At 40.6% G+C, this 21,194-nt stretch overlaps 1 protein-coding gene across 3 annotated transcripts in view; it reads right to left on the reverse strand.

The window, feature by feature from the left end:
- Positions 1-21,194, reverse strand: part of pex5la (peroxisomal biogenesis factor 5-like a) — a 108,583-nt gene that overhangs the window by 12,002 nt on the left and 75,387 nt on the right. For 2 of the 3 annotated variants that reach the window (XM_074635248.1, XM_074635246.1), the window contains 7 exons: positions 20,630-20,723; positions 20,293-20,322; positions 18,370-18,465; positions 6,112-6,228; positions 4,265-4,408; positions 2,205-2,275; positions 124-342 (listed from right to left, as the gene is read on the reverse strand). In XM_074635248.1, coding sequence (XP_074491349.1) covers positions 124-342; positions 2,205-2,275; positions 4,265-4,408; positions 6,112-6,228; positions 18,370-18,465; positions 20,293-20,322; positions 20,630-20,723 — 771 coding nt within the window. The remainder of the gene's footprint in view (positions 1-123; positions 343-2,204; positions 2,276-4,264; positions 4,409-6,111; positions 6,229-18,369; positions 18,466-20,292; positions 20,323-20,629; positions 20,724-21,194) is intronic. The other variant, XM_074635247.1, reaches the window with a different exon arrangement.

Consider the following 21,194-nt stretch of genomic DNA (forward strand, 5'->3'; position numbering starts at 1 on the left):
TCTTGTAATCTGACCAACCCTGTTGCTTGTTCAGTTTACAAGACCTACAGATACAGCTAAATGCTCTATTCTTTGTTGAACTCTATTGTTGAACTGTCTGCCCATTCAGTCTAAATACTCCACCTGTCCGGTCTGGTCATGTTGGGAGCAGTAGAAAGCCTGCGTTGGGAGTTTGGGGATCCCATCAGGTGCGTCTTGCCCTTCAGCAGGTGCTTGTACTTTGGATTGTGTCGCAGCCAGCGGAGCAGGGCCTCGGAGGCATCATTTCGCATACCAGTGTTGGTCAGGCTCACTGCCAGAGCCATGAGGGCTGGGAGGTTGTTTGGGTGGAGCTCCAAACACCTGGATGGAGACAGGACCAGGGCGTGGGAGAGAAGAGATGGTATAAGGTGTGCACTTCAAAGGAAAATATAGACTTGACAAGCATTAATTGGGACAAGCCAAAGCAAGGGAACATCAGGCGGAGGCTAATGATTTCTGGGTCAGGATGGATGAGCTGCACCTCTCCTGCAGGTTTGCATGCTGCCCTCAGCTCAGCAGCAGGGTTAGATGATTTGCATTAGGTTTGCATTTAGGAAAAAAAATGTTCTAGGTGATTGTTCCAGGGCTAGAGATGATGTTTGTAGTGAGTGCTAAAGTTATGTCACCGGTTATATCATTTGGGCAACTGGAAAAGGGGAGAAGAGCAGCACTGTGTTGGATGAACAACTTGAATTAGTTTAGAAACCGATGGAGAGGCCAAAACAAGCTTTAGCTTTCATCAAGATAATTTTAAAGACAGATTTGCTACAGCTGTTTCGCCAACTTCCTTAAAACCCTCATAATCTCAGTCAAACCAAATTATTTCAGTCCCCCACCCTAATGTGCTGTAGGTGAATATTACATAAACTTTGGTTAACGCCACTCAAATCCACTGTATACTTTCAAGGATGTGTGTTTTGTGCAAAATGTTTAGCGTCCCACGTGTATAAGGTTTAAAAATAGGAAGATAAATTCAATTAATCCATATTTAAGTCCAGAGTGACCAGACAACCATGTTATCCAGGGACAAGTCTCATATTTGGCAGATTTGTTCGTGTACAGAATTAAACTGGCTGCCCATTAAATAACATAAAATAACCACACATCAGTCATATTTTTGTCTCTTCGGTTACCCACAGCGCTTTAGAAAATGTGTCAGATGTTGTGGAGAGCTGTGGAGACAAAGCTCACATGTTTTGAGCATCAAAAGTGAGGCATAAAATAATCAAAAGTTCTCCGCAAAAAAATAAACATTAGCCTTAAAAAAATGTTTATTTCAATATGTTTTCTTGTCTGTATGACAATATTTAATGAAGTGGTAAAAACAAATCTGAATAGAGCAGGATAACATGGTGCTTGCCAACTGAAGTGTTGCCAGTGTAGCAACAACAGGACTAATGGCAGTTAAACATCTAATCTCACTTCGTAGCCAAACAGTCCCCTCACAGATGGAGCTATTACATAATAAACAAGCTCAAATGTGCACCATGCAAAACTATCTGAGATCTGAATAGCGTTTCAGAATATGTATGAATCTATTGGATTAAGAGAGATTCTTGCAGGAACTGAAAAATTAATTATTCACATCTGTTGGAATCCCATTTACGTAGAACAGCAATTAAATGTTTTTATTTCTTTATTTCTCCTCAGTATTATTTTTATTTCACAGAATGGACCATCTATGTCACCCTTTAACAAAAGGAAGCATGCTTTTTTTTTTCCTGAATGGCTGTCTCCTGTGTTTTCACTTGACTTCACACTCTCAGATAGGTGCAATTTCTGGCTTCAGCAGTGTTATGAATGAAAGTGGGCCACCTCCCATTGAGGACTCATACCCGGGCTCTGTGCAATCACCATCCATGTGGGGTGTCTCTATTTTAGGAATAAAAATTGCACGACGTTTCCTTCCATTTGCCACTTGGTAAAGTAAAACAGTAAAAGTAAAATGGTGATGCCACTCGTCCTCGGGACTGTAAATATGACATCTGAATTTTAAGTTCTCTTGCTGAATAGACTCCTGCCAAAAAGTTCATTGAAACCTCTCAGGCGATTGGCTTCATCTTTTAACATTTCAACAGAGTCCCACTTGTGCAAACATATGGTGTCTCCGAGCAACAACAGCTGACAGTCTGAGAGCCATTTTTGATTTTGAATGTGAATTTGATGCCGTTGTTTCTCCTTACCTTTGGAGGGAGACGATCGCTGCCTGCTCATTCTCATTTTCAGCTTGCGTGGTCCCCAACACTTGCCAAGCCTGCAGGGACACAAAATACAGGTCACAGTAAACAAACAGCAGGATGGAAACCTGGACTCCATAGCTGGTATTCCCAAGAGGCTGAAAGTAAAACTCAGTTACAGTGGCTCAGCAATCATCTGTCAGGCTCAATGAGTGGGATCCAGCACAGAGCAAATGAAGCAAGTGTTTCATGCACATCAAGACAGAGGAGCTACAGTACATTTAAAAATTCAGAACTCCATCAAATGTAAAACTTTTATGAGGTCAAACAAGGGCGCATGCAATTAGGATTAAAAATTGCGTGTGTATAAAAAGTGTTTTGGATGGAGGGTTGTCCTTAGACACTCTCAGATATCATCCGAGCAATAGAAAGCCATTTATAATTCAATGAAGCTATCAGAGATGACTTACTGACATAGCTATCTCTTTTAAAAAGTGATAATTTAGGTGAGGACTCCTCATTTATTTAGAGCTGAATGATCAGTCGGTCAATAGAAAATCATTCAGCGACTGTAGTGATAAAAGGATTTATCGTTTGAGTCATTTTTTACAATGAAAATATGGGGGTTTTGGACTATTGGTTGGACAAAATGACACATCGAAGACTTTAAATCACACTTTCCCAGCCCAAAGGGACATCTTCAGATATGTTGTTTTGTCCTACCAATAGTGCAAAACCCCTAAATATTGAATTTACAATGATATAAAATAGAAAGAAGCAGCAAATCTTCATACTGAAGAAGCTGGAACAAGCAATTTAGGGCCGCAACTACCGATTATCTTCATTGTCGATTAATCTGTTGATTATTTTCTCAATAGATTAGTGGTCTGGTCTATAAAATGTCAGAAAATGTTGAAAATGTCGATCAGTGTTTCCCAAAGCCCAAGATGACGTCCTCAAATGTCTTGTTTTGTCCACAACTCAAAGATATTCAGTTTTCTGTCATAGCAAAATATTAAAATTTAAGAAGCTGGAATCAGACAATTTTTACTTTTTTCCTAAAAACAATGACCCAAACTGATTAATAGACTAATAGATTAATCATCTAAATGTTTGTTGACTTTTTGCTCAGTAAAAGTTGAATGTGACTGTGTGAGAGGCTCTGCGGTTGATCTTTGTGCCAGTGCCAGGACATGCAAATGGAAAGTACTCTTGATCAGCACAAGAGGGCAGACAGTGATATAACTAACCTCAAATCCAAAATGTGAGATTATGAGATTACCCCCCTGTATTTGTGTCTGTAAGGGCACACTTAATAACCTGTTCTACGGCTAATCTCTGCAGATGCCTTTTTGTTCCACTCTTTGAAATGAGGGTCGAAATTATTTCTGAATGATTCAGAGGTCTTCACAGTGGGGCAATAAGCCACTAAGCGCCCTAGGAGGAATTTTGGAATCGTATTAGTTCCATACACCGCAGGATAATCCTCTCCGCGGAATAACTGGCACATTTCTGTATATTCCGGGGGATTCCGAAAGTACTTTGTATGAAGGCTTTGCTCTTTCAGCCTGCAAAGAGGTCACTTCTTTAGAAACGGGGAGAATACAAAAAGGAGAAAACCTGGGGAATGAGCTATTATTCAGCTCACTAGGCAAATGGAAATTCTCATCAAGAGTATGAACAAATTGAGTATTTTTGCTACAGTAAACAACTCTTTTAACAAGAGAAAAAAAATCCTTTGCCCTCTACAGGCAATCAGCATCTGGCCTGTGGGTGCTGCCTACTAAATCTGCTTCACACAACCCATGTGGTCAGTGAGGCATTCTTCCTCTCTAGCTTCTCTCAACATGAAGGGGAGTAATTGGGGTTGGATTTAGTCATATGTTTGTGCTGAAAACCCAAATGCTCCATCGTGTTGACCGGTGCAGGACTGCAGTTTCATTGGCCAGCCGTGCTGTAACTGTGCCTCCATCCCCCAGCTGTAAGTATGAAGGTCTCCACGGTTAACATGCCTGGTTAAATAAGGGAAAAGTGTGTGTGTGTGTGTGTGTGCTACATGAATTCACCTCTGAATCTTGGGGATCCTGCAAGACGGCTCCTTCCAGAAAAAGCACAGCGTTTTGCAAGTCTCCCTCTCGAGACTTCTTTTGTCCCTCTTCAAATGCGTTAGGCAAGTCTTTATAAGGATTATCTGTGTGGAAGTAGTAACCCTGTCAGCAAAAAAAATAGGGACAGAGGGTAATGTCAGTTTCTCTCTCTTCCATATTCAAATGCAAACCAGGGCAACTGTCCTGTGCAGTTGTATATTTAAGCAAAGCTCCAACAGCAGGAATTGATCTTTTCTACCTCACATCTGAGCTCCCCGGAGTTCGTCTGTTCTCTTTAAATGTTAAACTTTGCATTTTCAAACTGAGATTACCCTGGTGTGTTGTTGACCGCTTGTGAGCGCGATGACTTTGAAACAGCTTTTTCTTTAAGAACTGGTTCTGCACTGGGATCAATCACAGAGCCCAGAGGTCTGATCTCGTATGATTTCCGTATATAAGAAGGTCAGCCGATAATGTATACTGCTTAGCCATATGCTCTGTCCTCTGAGACCCACAAACATTACTTTTTATCATATATGGTGATGCTACATAGGGTAGAATATAGGCTATATTACATCCTATTCTAAAATGTTCTTTATGTATTAATTTGGGGAGGAAGTAAAAACTAACCAGTTAGTTAAAGTTTAATACTGTACAAGGCAGCTCTGCACATTTTGGGCTCTGAATGACAGCGAGTAGGGATACACAGTATGGATTGTTTTGTCAGCCAATACCGATAACTGATAATTATCTGCTTCTCATGGCCGATACCAATAAGATAACCGATAATTAAACCTTTTTATATTTCAAACACAAGTTCAGAACCTGTAGTTTATTATGCACACCCGAGGTGAATGATTTAATATTCCATAGCTCTGACCAAACCAAATCTAACTGACATCACTAATGTTAATATAACAAAAACAAAGAGCAGTTTTGACTCCTCAAATGTTCATTTATTTTCTCTACTAAAGTACATCTTGGCTTTTATAGAGCATTTTGCCTTTTTCAAATAAATGCTTTGACATAATCTGTCGAATCAGACGTGTCAATGTATTAGGGCTGTGCAGTTCATCAAATTTCGTGAAATTTCGTGAATGAAAAAAAGATAATTGACATAAAACGATTATTGTGCCGCATTCTGTCTTGTGTTATAAATCCAGCGCACCCCTTTACTTTACAGCAGTGCGCTTTCATGGGAGGATCCGCTCGAGGGAACGCTCTCTGGCTTTCGCAGGGTGTACTTCCTCCATGCTGGTGCGCTGCGACCGGCTCTAACTCGGCTTGGAAAGGCCCGGGGTGAAGGTGACACTTTACAGCTTAGCTTAGCTTAGTGCTCGCTGTGCCCTCTCTCCCTGCGGGGAGGGACAGAGCTCCCTGCTCATGGCACGACTGTCAATCGGGGCGAACTGTCCTCAGTGTGGCTATGTTGGCAACCCACCCAAACCCATCTTGAAATATGGACCTTGTCTCGTTTACCATGCTTTGTGGGTGTGCCTTTTTTTGCTGTGTCATCACCATTCATTTTATATAGCCAATGTGTTTATGATTTAATGTTTACCCGAGCTCTTCATAGATCTAGCCTCGTCATTTTCCTCTCAAAGTGCAGCAGATTGATGCATTTAACTTTAAAATCTTATTCAAAAGTACAGTAAACATACTCTATCACTTTTTTTTCAAATGCTGGGTAACTCATTTTATAGTTAAACTCTAGACAGGCATGCATAATTTATTCTACAGAGGCTGTCAGTACTGTATATCCCTACATCAGTGTCATCAAGACAAATTTCTGCACATGCTGATTGTCAAACTGTAATGATAGTGACCTTCTCATGTGGAGAGACAGAGGAGGGAATCTGCGCCTGCTCATTTTCTGTCAGCCAGTTCCGCCGAGCGAGCTCTTCCCACTCAGCCTGCATCTTATCCCAGAACTCGGTATCTGACTACAGACGTCAGAGAGAGAGAGACAGAGAGAGAGAGAGGGAGAGAAGGAGGGAATGAGTGATTAGTGCACAGTAGAACAGCTCCTGTAGTTTCCCATCATCCCACTGTTGGAAATGTCACGTCTGTCCGGCTCGCTTGCTGTAACGTATGGACCTCCACACTTCTGATGACTCATCACATTTGCAAGTCAAGTCAGAGCCCTCCGCACTTACAATGCAAACAAACGTGTGGCCCCACCGCAAAAAAATCAATACACAAGATTAAGACCTACTTCCACTTTCAAATTGATTGACAGGTCGTTATAAAATGCAAATAAATGAATACATAATAGTAACTCAATCTAAAGTATTAATGTTTTCCGATGCGGTTAAATGTGAGTTTGCAGCTGGAAAACAGCCTCGATCAGTTAAGAAATGCACAAAATGCTCATGTCTCATCTGCAAGACAAAAGTTTTTAATCATGCATGTGAATAGACATTTAAGTGGTCAAAGATTGGGGCTTTAACCTCTCTATTAATTTGACATTTGAACTGTTATTTGCTGGCATTTCAGTCACCTGACCGAATCCTTGAAGGTTATCAGTTGAATATGCCAATCCATCTCCTGGAATAGCCTTTCATTTTCTATCCGGCAGGAAACTAAAGCCTGTAGAATGAACCTATTAGACACACGCTTGCAATATATTAGTCATGGGTTTTGTTTCTTCAGCAACAACCAGTGTGGTTTGAATGTACTGTATCTCAATCTAATATTTAATATCTTAGTGTAATAGGATGAAACCACATCCTTTCAATGCAACCCTGTCTGTCTCCTACAAAATTACATTTCCATACAACTAAACTGCATTCTCAATTACGTTTGGTGGGAAACATATTTTCTCCCAGATTACAGAAACAGTTTTAAACATGTGATTAACGTTGTAAATTGAAACAAAACAGAACAAAAAACACAACAAAACTACTTAGGTAGCTTTAGTCAAAATCATTATTGTAGGACACGAACAGCGGTCTCCTGGGGGAAAGTCCAGTGTTCGTCATCGCAAAGAAACAGCACTTGAGTTAAAAAAGGTGTTTAAATAATATGCTAATACAGCACCATGATCATCGACATGGTGAAACTGTAAGCCTCACCTGACTGTTGCTCAGTAGTTCAGTAAAGAGAAGAAGTCAATACATCAAGATTATGCTAAAAAGAAACACCACAAGTGCACATTTCCAACTTCCACATTAAACTGCCTCCAGCACTCAACTGTAATGTTGTTTGGATGATGAGTTTGTTATTTCTCTCATTTCATAACTTAAGAACATTGACGAAATGTTAATTTCTACTTTGCCTCAAAGCCAGCGTTCTATTAGATTTACGTGAAGTTTGTGTGTGTCATTTGTTCAACTAATCAGCTTAGCTAAATTAAGATAAAAGCCTGAAATTCAGATCAGACCAGATGAGTGGTTTGGAAAAAATGCAGTCAAAATGCAAAGCAGAGTGAAGAGCAACTCCAGGAAATGTAATCATGAGTCAGACATACAATTTTCCTTGAGTTTGATTGTTTATTGTGTTGCTGCTGGAAAAACTGTAATTTTCATATTTAAGCTATTAAACTATATACTTAAGTATGATGACGTGCCAAATTATACATCAAGGATCACGGTGTAGGTGCTCTTTTACATTTTGCCGATGACACCCCGCTTTACTTCTCACTCAAGACAAATGAATATATACATTTTCATCTTTGCATGTTTTTTAATGGTATTAACCATGCGACATATTAAGTATTGAAAAGCAAAAATCTGTTTCTATTTTTTAGATAAAACTCCTTGTTGTTTTGTTTCCAGACAAATTCCATCTGTTCTTAGTCTGTTAAGTAAACACAAGCCTCCAAAAACTGAGGAGTCTGATGTTGTTTTGAAAAGAGATGCTAAAAACCGGCCATGGTTTTTTCTATCTCAGGTGCACTGCTAAAATTAGAACCACCATGCATTTTAGTGATACAGAGAGGATTATATGTGCCTTTATCTTCTCTTCTCACTTTGACTTGTGCAACTTGTGAAGCTGCCTTAGCCAAGAGGAGTTGAAACAGCTTCAGTGTGTTCAAAAAGCTGCATAAAGGGATTTAACTATGAAACAGAACCACACAGTATCTGTCCTGCTTTATCGCCTTATCACTGCATGCCTGTTTATTTTAGCGCTGATTTGAAGGTCCATGTGGGGACTTTTCCACAGTAGATTATTTACTTAATTTTATTCTATAAACAGAAATATTTATAAATGTTAACCTTTAGAATGTAACGACATGATTGTTTAGTGTTTTATTAGCAAATGTTACCATGCCAATACACTAAACTAAGATGGTGAATTATGAACATTATACCTTCTAAACAGCAGCATGTTGGCATTGTCATTGTGAGCTTGTTAACAGTGCTGTACCAAAGTAGCTTTAGAGCTGCTGCCATGGCTGTGAACTCTTGAATCTTATATTGTTTTCCTTCTCTGGTGAGTCTCTTTACAGCCATCTGAAGGCATCTCAAAGTTTCTTTAGAGAGCAGGTCCAATATTTTTTTTTTAGGTTTTTATATCATTCTGTAGCTTCTCAGTGGTGTTCCCTATGTATTCAAATCCAAACATTCATATTTTGGTCAAACTACGTATGTTTTAGCGTCAAAATCCTATTTTCCCAAGCCCTTCTAAAAAACTTTTTCCCATGTGACCTGATGTAGGTTTCTGCATGATGACGTTCTACATATAACTACACATTAGGGGTGGGATAAAAAATCAAAACAGCATAGTATTGTGATATTTTGCGTGGCAATATTGTATAGATACACGGACATCAAGTATCGATCTTTATTTCAGATGTTATAGCGGGCTCAGTCTTAAAGCCAGAGTGAAGATACTGGTATCATAAGAAAATCTAAGGAATCGATTGGTACCAACCAAGTCATGTAGCTTGGGAGCAACGCTAAGTAACGCTCCAAAGATATGCTAAATTTTGGCGAGGAAAAACTGGCATGGTCATTTTCAAAGGGGTCCTTTGACCTCTGACCTCAAGATATGTGAACACTGTGATTTTCAACCACCAAACAGCAGATTCTTATTGTCTGTTCATGTCATTAAAATATTACAACAGACTGCAATAGCAAAGTCTGACCTCCAGGGAGCCACTATTATACGTTTTTTCCCACATGAAGTTTTTCTGATTATTTATGGCCCCGAAAACTGCTAGAAGTAGAGTATTATTGTTGTACTGACATGTGCATACACTGCAATACATTTCTGTTATAATACAGGGTAGAATACTTGTCGAGTTATCTTGGGATGGAGTTTGAAGTCTTGGATACACAGCTACATGACTTGTTGAGAGATACAGCTTCTTTTTCTGTCTACCTATTGTTGTAAAAATGTACACACAGTTCTTCGTGTGATATGCCGTTCCTCCTAGCGTACAGCATCGTCACTACTCACTATAGATGAAGTTAACGTCATGCCTGTTTTTCATTTGAGTTTTCTTCCAGCTGGTTTAGTCAATGATTCTTGGCTGTCTTCTTGTCAGAGGCAAACCGGGAAGAATAATGCCAAACAGAGCAGAACAGCCTCCTGTGACTAATGGAGCCCTCTTTAGCCAGAAACTCATCAGTACATGACAGCACTGTATACACTAAATGTGTAGTGACACTGTAGAGTGTTAGAAAGATCTACTGTATGGATGTATGTGTGTGTCTGTGTGTCAAAGGTCTTCTCATCTCCACATCTTTGAGGCTTGTGATTGACGTGGAGGCCATAGTGTGGCCCCATGGTGAGAGATGGCAGGTAATTGCATGCTGCTGACTCTCAGACAAATTGCCTGAAGGTGAGTCTACGCTGTCGGCTCTGTCAGGAAGTGCACTATCCGAGTTCTTGAGATGGAGGAAATACATGGAGGTAGTAGAGATGTCACGAGAGCCGAACTTCAGTACCAAGTCAACGGCAGAATTCTGATAATGGGACGGTACTTGTTTGTCTACAGTATCGGAGATACCATAGGTAGTCAGGGCTTGTTTCTGCCCTTTATACTGTAGACTTTGTGATCTTTTGTTTAATGATTTATAGGATGAAAGGGAGTTGCTGGATATGGATGAGTCACATCGTCTGAAATGGTAGTTTGAAAAAGCGACCTTCAAATTGACCGTTTATTTAGTGAATGCATGTTAAGGAAGAAAAGCTTGTACTGTATCAGTAAGCGGTGTATGATTACTATTGTTGTTGCTCTTTATTAGGCTATTAAATTGATTTGTGACCAGACCAACTGGAAGCTGTTCTCTGTTGTCCTGTAAATATTGATGTATTGGTGTCTTATGATCCCATGAGGGATTGGCCATGAGATGGCAGGACACTTAAATTCATTAATGATGTGCATCCAGCATTTTTATGATGCAGCTTGTCAAGGTGGAGCTATCTTTTTACTACTTTATATGCTGCTAGTTTAACCTGTAACATTAAATCATAATTTATAAACTGCTCATATGTTTAGCAACTAGAAAAGCTGTTGAGTAAATGTAGTGGAGTACAATATTTCCCTTTGGGATGTAGTGAAGTGGAAGTATGAAGTTAAGTACAAATATATCAAACTTGTACTTACTGTAATTACAGTACTTGAGTAAATGCACATAGCCTAGTTTCTTCCCACCACTGTTCTTTTGTAATGGATGTGTTTGGATGTCTGTTCCAACTGTCAGACCTGCGGGAAAATCACTGCACAGCCCAGCGCTGCTCGTGGCCTCTTGCAGTCTCCGTCTTTATGCTCATGTGAATGATTCTCATGCTACAGCCATTATGCCCGTTTACATAATATAGTCTACGTTTTTGTTTTCATTATTTCTCATCGTGTTGTGGGCCTGTACTTGCACTGTGCCTTAGTCCATCATCTCGTTATTTGCGTCTCATGGACAGTCAGTTGTTTGCATTGTGAAATCCCATCTGGTGTGTAACTTGTTCCCCCTAATTGCACCACGGGTGACAACAAATTGCTCGCAGTATTGTAATGGTGTAAATATGCAGACGTGTTTTTAATTCACAAGAAATCTATTCATATTTCTTAATAATGCTGTGAAGGGTGCTTTTTACACTGGCATTGGCAGTTTAATTATGTGGAACAAGACAAAGATACAGCGAGGTAATTTATATCCTGCGTATTACTGGAGCCGCTGTAGCCGCGACTCTAATTTCAGCAGCTCTGATGAAGTGTTACGTGAAATGGATTGAATTCAGAGTGCTTCCCGCCGCCAAATATGTCACCACTGTTTGGTAATGAACTGGGGGTTGGAGGGTGGGTGGGGGATTCATTAGTTACTTCATGAATACATTATTGACAACATAAATAATCATGACAATGCTTACACATACCCTCGTCTGTTGGTGAAAAGCAGGGCTCAACACTCATTTTTAAAAGTGGTTGCCACGCTAGGATGCCACCAGGCATCAGCTTTTGGTTGCCGAAGCTGAAAACATGGTTGCTTTTTTTACCTCATATTTTGAGTAATTAAGATACTATGCAGTTATACGTCATGGTTGTCTAGCCTTGTGGTTCTGTAGGATGTGCTACCTTGAGCTAGTGAACTTGTGTGTCACTTATCGAGGTGTATGTTGTACACGCTTTGCAGTATAATTTTCCATCCAGTTCAATGCCGGGATACTTTGGCCCCCAAGACTTCACAAATTTCCTTTTTGTTTTTTGTTTAGGCTCTTCTGGTTCTTTGTCAGTTGATGTTGACGGGTTAGTCGACATTTTCCCCCGACAAACAACTTAATTTGCTTTGCCATTATCTCTAAAACAGATGCCTGTGCACACGCGGGTAAACACACCAACGCACATGCAGCATTGTGTGGTTCTGGTTCTGACTGTAACAGCAATATTGAAATATCACTAATGCAACAAATATTCTAAATATATATATTTTTGGGGGGTGCACGTTTTGCTGTTTGCTGTCCCTATTTTACAGCCTTTGGCTGATGGCAACCAAAGGCCAAGAACTGGTTGCCAATTTTAAGAAATTGGCAACCAAAATTGCAAATTGCAACCTGGCAACTGTTACTGTCGAGCCCTGAAAAGGTATGTTTATATTTTGCCTCTAGAATCCAATTAGTGTGTCTTAGTCAGCTGGACTGAGGTAATAAATACAGTGAAAATAAAGGTACACTGCCAGGAAGGTAATTTGTAGGACTTGATTATTCATGCTAGGTCAGCAAAAACACAGAAACTGATGCTCCTAAAAAAAAAAAAGTGGTACAAAACAATACAACAGTAAATTGTACCCTGACTGGAAAAACTAAATCATGATGGTTTATATGTTTTGCTCTACGGATAGACATGTTAATAAGGAAGTAATGATCATAATTAACAGCATTCAGAAGAGCCGTTTGGTGTCAGTTCACCCATATAAAGCAACATATTCAGTTGTTCCCAAGCAAACAATATTTAACCTGCTTTAAACTTTGTTTTGTCCATCCATCCATCTGCAACCGCTTATCCCGTTAGGGGTCGCGGGGGGGCTGGAGCCGATCCCAGCCGACATTGGGCGAAGGCAGGGTACACCCTGGACAGGTCGCCAGTCCATCGCAGGGCTGACACATAGAGACAGACAACCATTCACGCTCACATTCACACCTACGGGCAATTTTTAGAGTCCACAATTAACCTAACCTGCATGTCTTTGGACTGTGGGAGGAAACCGGAGTACCCGGAGAAAACCCACGCTCACACGGGGAGAACATGCAAACTCCACACAGAAGGGTCCCAAGCCGGATTCGAACCTGCAACCCTCTAGCTGTGAGGCGCCAGTGCTAACCACTGCACCACCGTGCAGCCTACTTTGTTCAAGAACACACAAAACTTTGTTTTGTGTGTTCTTGAATTTGGATATTGCAAAATACAGATCACAACCACGTCTTGATTTACGAAAATCTGAGGACCATTTTTCACATGAATAAAAGTATAAAGGGAAATGTAGGCCTATAGGCTTTGAAGCTTTTGGCAACCATCAAACATTCAGGCAAGTAAAGTAATTTTTCATTATCTGCTTAGTCAGTGTTTGTACTGCTGAAATGAACATTGTTAATACCCCATAAATTAAAGCAGCTCCCTTTTGTTGAATTGGTAAATTTCTGGTAATTTGTTGCTTTAGCAAAAATTGTAAATTCCTGGAGCGACTGCTTTGCTGCCAAAATCAGATACTGTAATGAGATGTTCAGTAAACATATTTTGAGTCTCCATAGTGTTTCTCAAGTGGACTCTAACCTTATCTGTTTATGCCAGTTTGAGTTGTGTTAACTTGAGACTCAACCTTCTGAGGAAACCAAGCACATGAATAAGGTTTACTTATCCACTTTGCCCATTGGGCTCACATTACAAAAGTCTCATTATTTACCAGTGACATGGAGTAGCCTAAAAAAAAAGGCTCTCATCTCCAGAGCAAGGCTGGCCTTTTAATGTTAATGAGCCACCCACTGCTCTGCTGCGTAGGCCAAGTCCTTGGTCAGCGAGACAAAAATAGGAAGCTGGAGTCCCGATAATGTCACTCAGAGAAGAATACAATACATTTCAGTGGACAAAGTGCTACCAATGCATTTTGGCAGACAATGCGATTACACACAATATGGATGTCTGTGATAACAACACATAGGGCTACTGTGGCCGGGGCATTACTGCAGTCAGCTGGGAATTTATGACATATGAACAGTGTTCTGATATGTGTTTTGCTTGGTAATTGTGGCCTAAATAAATAATGCTTCCACAGCTGGAGCTCGGTTTGTTTGGTCTGGACTAGGGATGTCACGATACAAAATATTTAGTAGTCGATACCAGTGAAATTCCACGATTCTCGATACCAATTCAATACCACAGTAAAAAACAAAAGTAAAACAATAAATCCCATGTACTTCAACATACACTCTGGCATACTGGTTTTTCGTTATGAAGTTAAACAGGTCATAATTCCCTCTCTATTATCTATTTTATATTGCTGCGAAAACATCTCCTTCAAACAACTTGATTTATTCAAGTTTCTCGTCAAAAACTACGTTTTACAAGATTACATTAGAACACATCATGATAACGTTAGAATTTACCTTCCCCAATAGTCATTTTATTGAATAGAGCCTGAACACATCATAATGTAAATCAATGACACCTCCCGTGTTGAAATCCGCAGCACTAGAGCTAGTTAACGTTAGCTGTTAGCCCCGTGCAGGACTGTGCTGCTTACCGGCTGCAAACAGCTAACGTTAACTAGCTCTCGTCCTGCGGATTTCAACACGGAAGGTGTTGTTGATTTACATTATGATGTGTTCAGGCTTTTTTGTTGTTTGCAATAAAGCATTATCAGGTAAAAAATATGATATGTCTCCTGTACCATAATCAGAGAAACAATAGGGTGCATCCCTGAGATGCTTTGATAGAGTTTACTGCATCCCAAACACATTTTCTATCGGAATGATGGGATGCCAATAGTCTCGAGCCCTGACGACACCTATGGTACCTGCGATACTGTAGAAAAACGAGTACTGTCACGTTTTCAATTTTGGCATCAACTTGGTACTGAAGTATCGGTTCTTGTGACCTCCTTTCTGGACCATGGTTAAAAAAATGACACTGTTCTCTTTCTCTATTGTCCCAAAAATCTAACGAAGAAATAACTGATTTGAGCATTATTAGTTGCCAGGTTTTTGGCAGATGCTGTTGTACACCCTCATTCTCATGTTGGCAGCTCCACTGGAAAGGTTTGGAGTTTCGTGGTCTGCTTGAGGACACACTAATGGAAGTTGTTGAAGGATGTAAAAGCATTACTCATTTATTTTCCCTATTTGCATTTTCCCAGCAGGTCTGTTGATTAAAACCGCTGACCTTTTGATCACAAGCCTCAATCTCTAACTTCTAGGCAACTGCCGCTGCAATCTCTCACTAAACCAGAACTGCTTCGGACCAATATTCCTCAAGATAAAAGTGAACCTGTCCCGCTGTGCTGTTTTAATCAAACAAGAGGCCACACAGTCACCTTCATCTCATCTTTATCGCTACTGTGGGAGCGCTTTGTCATGCCTCAGAGCCAAAACACCTTTCCCTGAAGTCACAATATACCCTGCAGCTGTTCCAGTGGTTCTCTACTTAATAAAAGTAATACATTGTCATCAGTAATTGACGGTATCCTCATGTGACGTGGACAGTAACTTACCTCCTCAGAAAATATCTCTCTATCAGCCCTTATGTAAATGAATTCAAAGCCAAGTTTCCTCTCATGGTCTACTGCCATTCTATTCTCCCTTTTCAAGGATTTTTACACATACAGTAAGCATACAGTTTCTAATCAGTGCCAACTTTGTAAAGTGGATGATAATTGGGAGCCTAATTCCTGTTTCTACTCCCTCTGTGGGTCCTAGTTTTCTTACAATTGTCTGCTCCGTCTAATTGAATGAATTGACAGAAAGTCGGTGTGCTGATTTAATGTTCTCTCTGCCATCTGAGCCGTCGCTACCTCCATGTCATTATAAGTATGAAAGAGCATGCATATGCACAGCTATTTAAATGGAAATTATCTGATTGTGTGCTTTGACATTGCCGGTTGAAGCCAAAAAGGCTGACCACTCGCATCAGAGCTCCTCTAGAGTGGAAGCCAGCACTCAGGCTGCTCGATCGAAGCTGTGAGGTACTGTTACCAATCGATGCTCCTTGCTCAGACGCTTGTCCAGGAGCATCTCAGAATCTCATCACTTACCTGCCCCTCCGGCGAACGCTTGTACTCAAAATTGCAATTATTTTGGAGGATGCAGCTCACGGGTTCTACAAGATGTGACACCATCGCTAACTTTGGGAAGGGATCCCCAATTGGGCGGTCCACTTCTCAGCAGCTGCTCCTCTCACTTTCTCACCGTCTTCCTGCCTCTGCTCTATTATTTATTGACCATTACACATAGCTCAGTATGCAACAGTCTACCTTAGCCCTCAGTAAAGCTCAATAGTGCAGAGTTCACTCCCATTTTCTGGGAAAGGAGATGTCCATTGAGTGGCAGAGTGGTTTTACTGCAAGTATAAAACAAAACTCAGGTTGCTGTTGTGGGCCACTGTGATGTAACAGTGGCTTTCAGCTTGAATAAAACCTATTGCAAAATAGGGAAAATTTGTTTCATCTCATCAGTGAATCAAATAGTAACTTAATGTACAAAGACATTGAAGAGAGAAAGGTGCTTTGAGCATCAAACAAAAGCTTTTTCTTTCTCAGAGATGTAGGAGGTTTTCAAGTAGATTTCAAGTAATTTTCCATGTTGTCATTATGCCAAACTCTATCGCATCCCTGATAGCACGAGTGCGTCAGGCATATTTCACAACTCAACACATGGAGTGTGTCGGTACACAGTCCTTTGCAGAATTAAACCATATCTAATTACTGTAACTTCGCTACCCCCCTGTGGTATCTGATATGTCTGGCCGTAAAATGACTGACCTATTTACCTTCCTATTGTTAGCAAGCTTAGAGTCGTGAATATTTCTCTGGGTCAAACACCCCGTGATCTTGAGTGTGTGTGAATTTAGCATGGACTATTAAACTGTCAGCTCCCACCACAGGGGCGAATACACTGCATGAAGCACAATGGTGATCATTTGACAAGAAGATAAAAGAGCTGAAGGAGCCAAATGGAAATCAGCTCCACAGGACTTCAGGTAGATGTATTCAAATTGCAGGAACGATTATGAGGCTACATGGGCAATGATGTTGGAAAGGTGATAGGGAAAAACGGCTTCTTGGCTTAAAGATCACAGAATTCTCACTTTATTGCATCTCTTTATTTAAATATTTCTAAGAGCACTTAAGGAAGTTCTCCATCCTTTTTCATAAAGTTGGAGATTAATGACAGGGTTGGTGTTTCTGCTGCAGAAAATATGTTCTTTACTAAATAAAATTATGAAAATAATATTCTATATCCTCAACATTTTATGATCAACATAGGGAAATTCTCATTTGATCAGTCCTGGGTGGTCAAAGGTGCAGTTAGCCCCATTTGAGGCAGTCTCATTGCAATAGAGACAGTCCTGGATGCTTCACATTGAAGAGTTTAGAGAAGTGGCTGTACGCTGCTTTTTACTGGTGACGGGGACATTAACCGGATGTACATTTACCAAACCAATTAGTTAGTCCTCATTCTTGAAGCTTTCTCCATTGTAAAACTGAAACATACTATTTAAAAACCCCTCTCATAAAGGATAATTTTCAACTTTGAATAGCTTATCCAAGTGTGTTTTCAAGTGTTGCCAGAATGGGCTCCCTGCTGCCCCTTGTAACAGATGAGGAAAATAACTCCCACTACAGCAGCAGTTCTCAGCAAGTTGTAGTAGTGAATGTTTTTGTTTCCAAAAATACACATAATTCGACCAAACTGCTTATAACCTTCATGCTTCATGGCGTCGGCATGGATTTTGTTTTCTGCGCCCAGCGCCGGGTATCTGATCCCGTGGGACGGCCCCGACTCCCCGCCGGATCAGCTAACTTTCTGTTGCAGCCGTTACACAAGTTAGACCCAGTGCCAGCCTGCTGTGAATCCCAGCGCTTGGGTTTTCGCTGCTGAATGCTAGTTGCTACAGCTAACCGCTAGGGATGTGCATTCCAAGCAAAAATACTATTTGATAATCACTAGGAACTAGTCGATTATTTTTCGCCGCATACCACCCGCCCGGCGAAGTGGTCTCCTGGTGGCGGCGAGGACAAAACGAAAATATGAGTTATATTTTTTGTTTCTGCAACTTTGGATTTAATCCAATAAACAAACTATCATAACGTACACAGACCCTGTACCTTCTTCGTCTTCATCCTCTCATTTTGGACTGAGGGCAGACTGGACGCTACAGTGACTCACTATCACCTCTCGAGTTACAAGTGGTATTACAAGACATGATGGTTAGCATGCTCATTTCAGTAGATATACTGTATCTGCAGCACAATACACAGACGTCTTTGACATAACGTCAACACTGTAACCTCTTCACATTCTGTTGATAATGTTCATTTTTTTAATGTTTTAAACTAAAATTCGGGCGCATTGAACCTTTAAAGTTAGCAGTGGCGATGGCTCTCCTTTGACAGGTGACAGATGTGAGGTGTACTAAGCAGCAGCCTGCTTACCTCAACTGCAGCCTTGGCTCGCTCAAACTCCTCCTCCAGGGACTGATGTCTGGACAAGAGGGCGCTGCCCCACCGCTGCTCCTTGCTTAGGCGAGCCTGTCACACACACACATACACACACACACGTTTTATAATATATACATATATGCACAAACAAAATCCATTAAATATTTACACCCTCACATTCACACAAACACATAGCAAGCAAACACACGCACACACACATCCACATAGCACATCACTCTCACACACACACGCACACACACACCCAATCAGCCAGAGGGAGAGACAGGCAGGGAGAGTGTGCAGGGTCAGCCGTCTCCGCTTTCTCAGGGACGAGTAAATATCCCTGCCTCGACAAAGCCTCTGACATGCTTAGGAAGGCCAGCAGAATTACTACCGTCAGCATCTCATCCTACCCCTCATCTGAATGCCATGCTACTCATCTAGCCTCTCGCAATTTCACTCTCCTACCCACTCCCTTTCCCGTGCACCTGCACATGCAATATCTGAAATATGCCTCTCAGTTAAGAACTTGCCTATAAAGCCTTGCTCTGCTGTGAAAATGAAAATAGACCAATTACACGCATGTGGGTTTGAGTGCGATGTAGTTTACACGATTCCACATAACACCTACACATTTAACTGCGAGGGGTAAATGATTTTGAGATACCCTTTCACGCTCAGATCTGATATGGCACTAGATTTTCTGTAAATAGCAGTGACTGTACATATTCCAGGACTAGCAAATCCATTACAGAGACTGAGGAATTAATTGCTCCATCATGTCAGTAGCTTCCCCCAGAAAGGGCCAGCCAGTACCTGTAACAAATCCCATCTCAACTGACGCTTATGCAAGATTAATTGAGGTTACTTAATCTCAGTATTAACGGACTCAGACGAATTTCTACAAATTTGGCACGAATGTCCACTTGGATTGAAGGATGAACTGATTAGATTTTGGTTGTCAAAGGTCATTGTGACCTTACGTCTGTCCCATTGTTGCAAACGCGATATCTCAGGAACGCCTGAAGGGAATTTCAATGCATCTGATACAACGTCCAATTGGACTCAAAGATGAACTGATTACAATTTGGTGGTGAAAGTCACTGTGACCTCATAAAACACGTTTTTGGGACGTGTGATGACATTTTTGGACGGATGCAGGTTGCTTCAACATCATCACGTCAAGGATAAACTTAGTAATATACAACACTTTATCACTTCTTGAATGTTTTGGGCGCTTCAAACTAATCGTATCTAACATTGTATGATTATCTAAGGATGGATTTTTCCGTAACGCTCAAATTTTTCAACCATTTTCACGTGTCGGTTAAATCTCATGCAACACACGTGTCCCGTCTTTGCATGTATTTTCTGTTTGTGAGTGTACAATAACTGCTGAGTAGAAAACCAAAACGACTCTTTACAATATCTCTGTCAGCTTTTATGTAACTCCTGAGTTAAACAAATTTAGTGTTTGTTTGCCAATAACATTCTTCCATCTCGGACAGTTATCTTCAATCCCAAATCTATTATTTATCAGAATGCTGAAAAGGTGATGTATGTTTAGCTAGCTTGGTGAGATCAACACTAACGGGCTCAGAGTAAGGCTGCTGAATAATTCATCGGCTATTAATCTAATAATGGCGTCTGGAAACAAGACCCGTTATGCAGACCTACACAGAGACATCAACTCAGGAGGAAAGCACTTGACATTTGGACCTCGTAGCACCACAAAGCAACAATCTCAAGGCCAACAGTACTGTATATCTGGATTTCCTCAAGGTTGCCTTTTGGCTTCAATAGTCTCATCTTTTTTGGCTTTTAAGTCAAATTTTATGAGATGATGTGATGCTTTTTTTCCGGTGCAAATGTATAAGTCTTTCAATGTAACATGAAAGGATGCATAGGGAGGCTTACATGTCTTCCACTAATATACTGCCTGTTGAGCTGAAATGGAAGAATTGTAGGCGTTAGGAACAAATGGTGGGTAAACAGTTCTCTCAACACTCAACAGGGTGTCTCAGAAACAAACTTAAATATTAAGGCTACATTATCATGCATAAACATGCATTTGCTGAATAAACAAGTTAAATTAATCATTTCATTAAATGATTATGAGGGTTTAACCATCAGTCAGAACAATATGTTTGAGACGTGTGAAGCTTTGTCACTTCAAAAGGATGTTGATTTCAAGTGCAGACAGCGCATACAATAATGATGATTACTGCCTGCTCCTGTCGTACTGAGCACTTACTTGAGTGGATAAAGCAGATTCTGGCTCCACTTTGGTATTTGCTTCCGAGGAGTTCTTGTTCAATGGCTCTATTTGGGTTTTACAGTCTATGGACCTAAAGTAGAAGAGAGACAGGTGGACACATTGAACTCAACTTGATATGAATACAACATTTTTTATACTTTTCATAGTGTTGGTGATACAGTATCTCATTTGTACGCACATACGATTTCTCCACCTTGAAATCACTGCCAGCTTGGCAAATTTGGAGTTTTTGTACAGTTGTAAACCAGTTTTCTAGGGCACTTAAACCTTTGGGGTTATTTTTGACCCAACGTTCAGGGGCTTCCACATGAATGCAAACAACCGTATCGCTCAGGCAAGAACGCTGATATCAGACAATTCCACAAAAGCTATGATTACGTTCAGTATCAACGTTTTAAATTTCTACAATGTCTGCGAATGGCAACTACGTTATAGTAAATGTTGGGATAAGATTGTGGTTATGGCATAATAATTAGCCATGTTCTTCTGTTCGTTGCACGGAATGTATTTTCAGAACAATGGTTCTGAAAATTGTTTTTGG

Source organism: Sebastes fasciatus, chromosome 5 (genome assembly GCF_043250625.1).
Source record: "Sebastes fasciatus isolate fSebFas1 chromosome 5, fSebFas1.pri, whole genome shotgun sequence".
NCBI lineage: Eukaryota > Metazoa > Chordata > Actinopteri > Perciformes > Sebastidae > Sebastes > Sebastes fasciatus.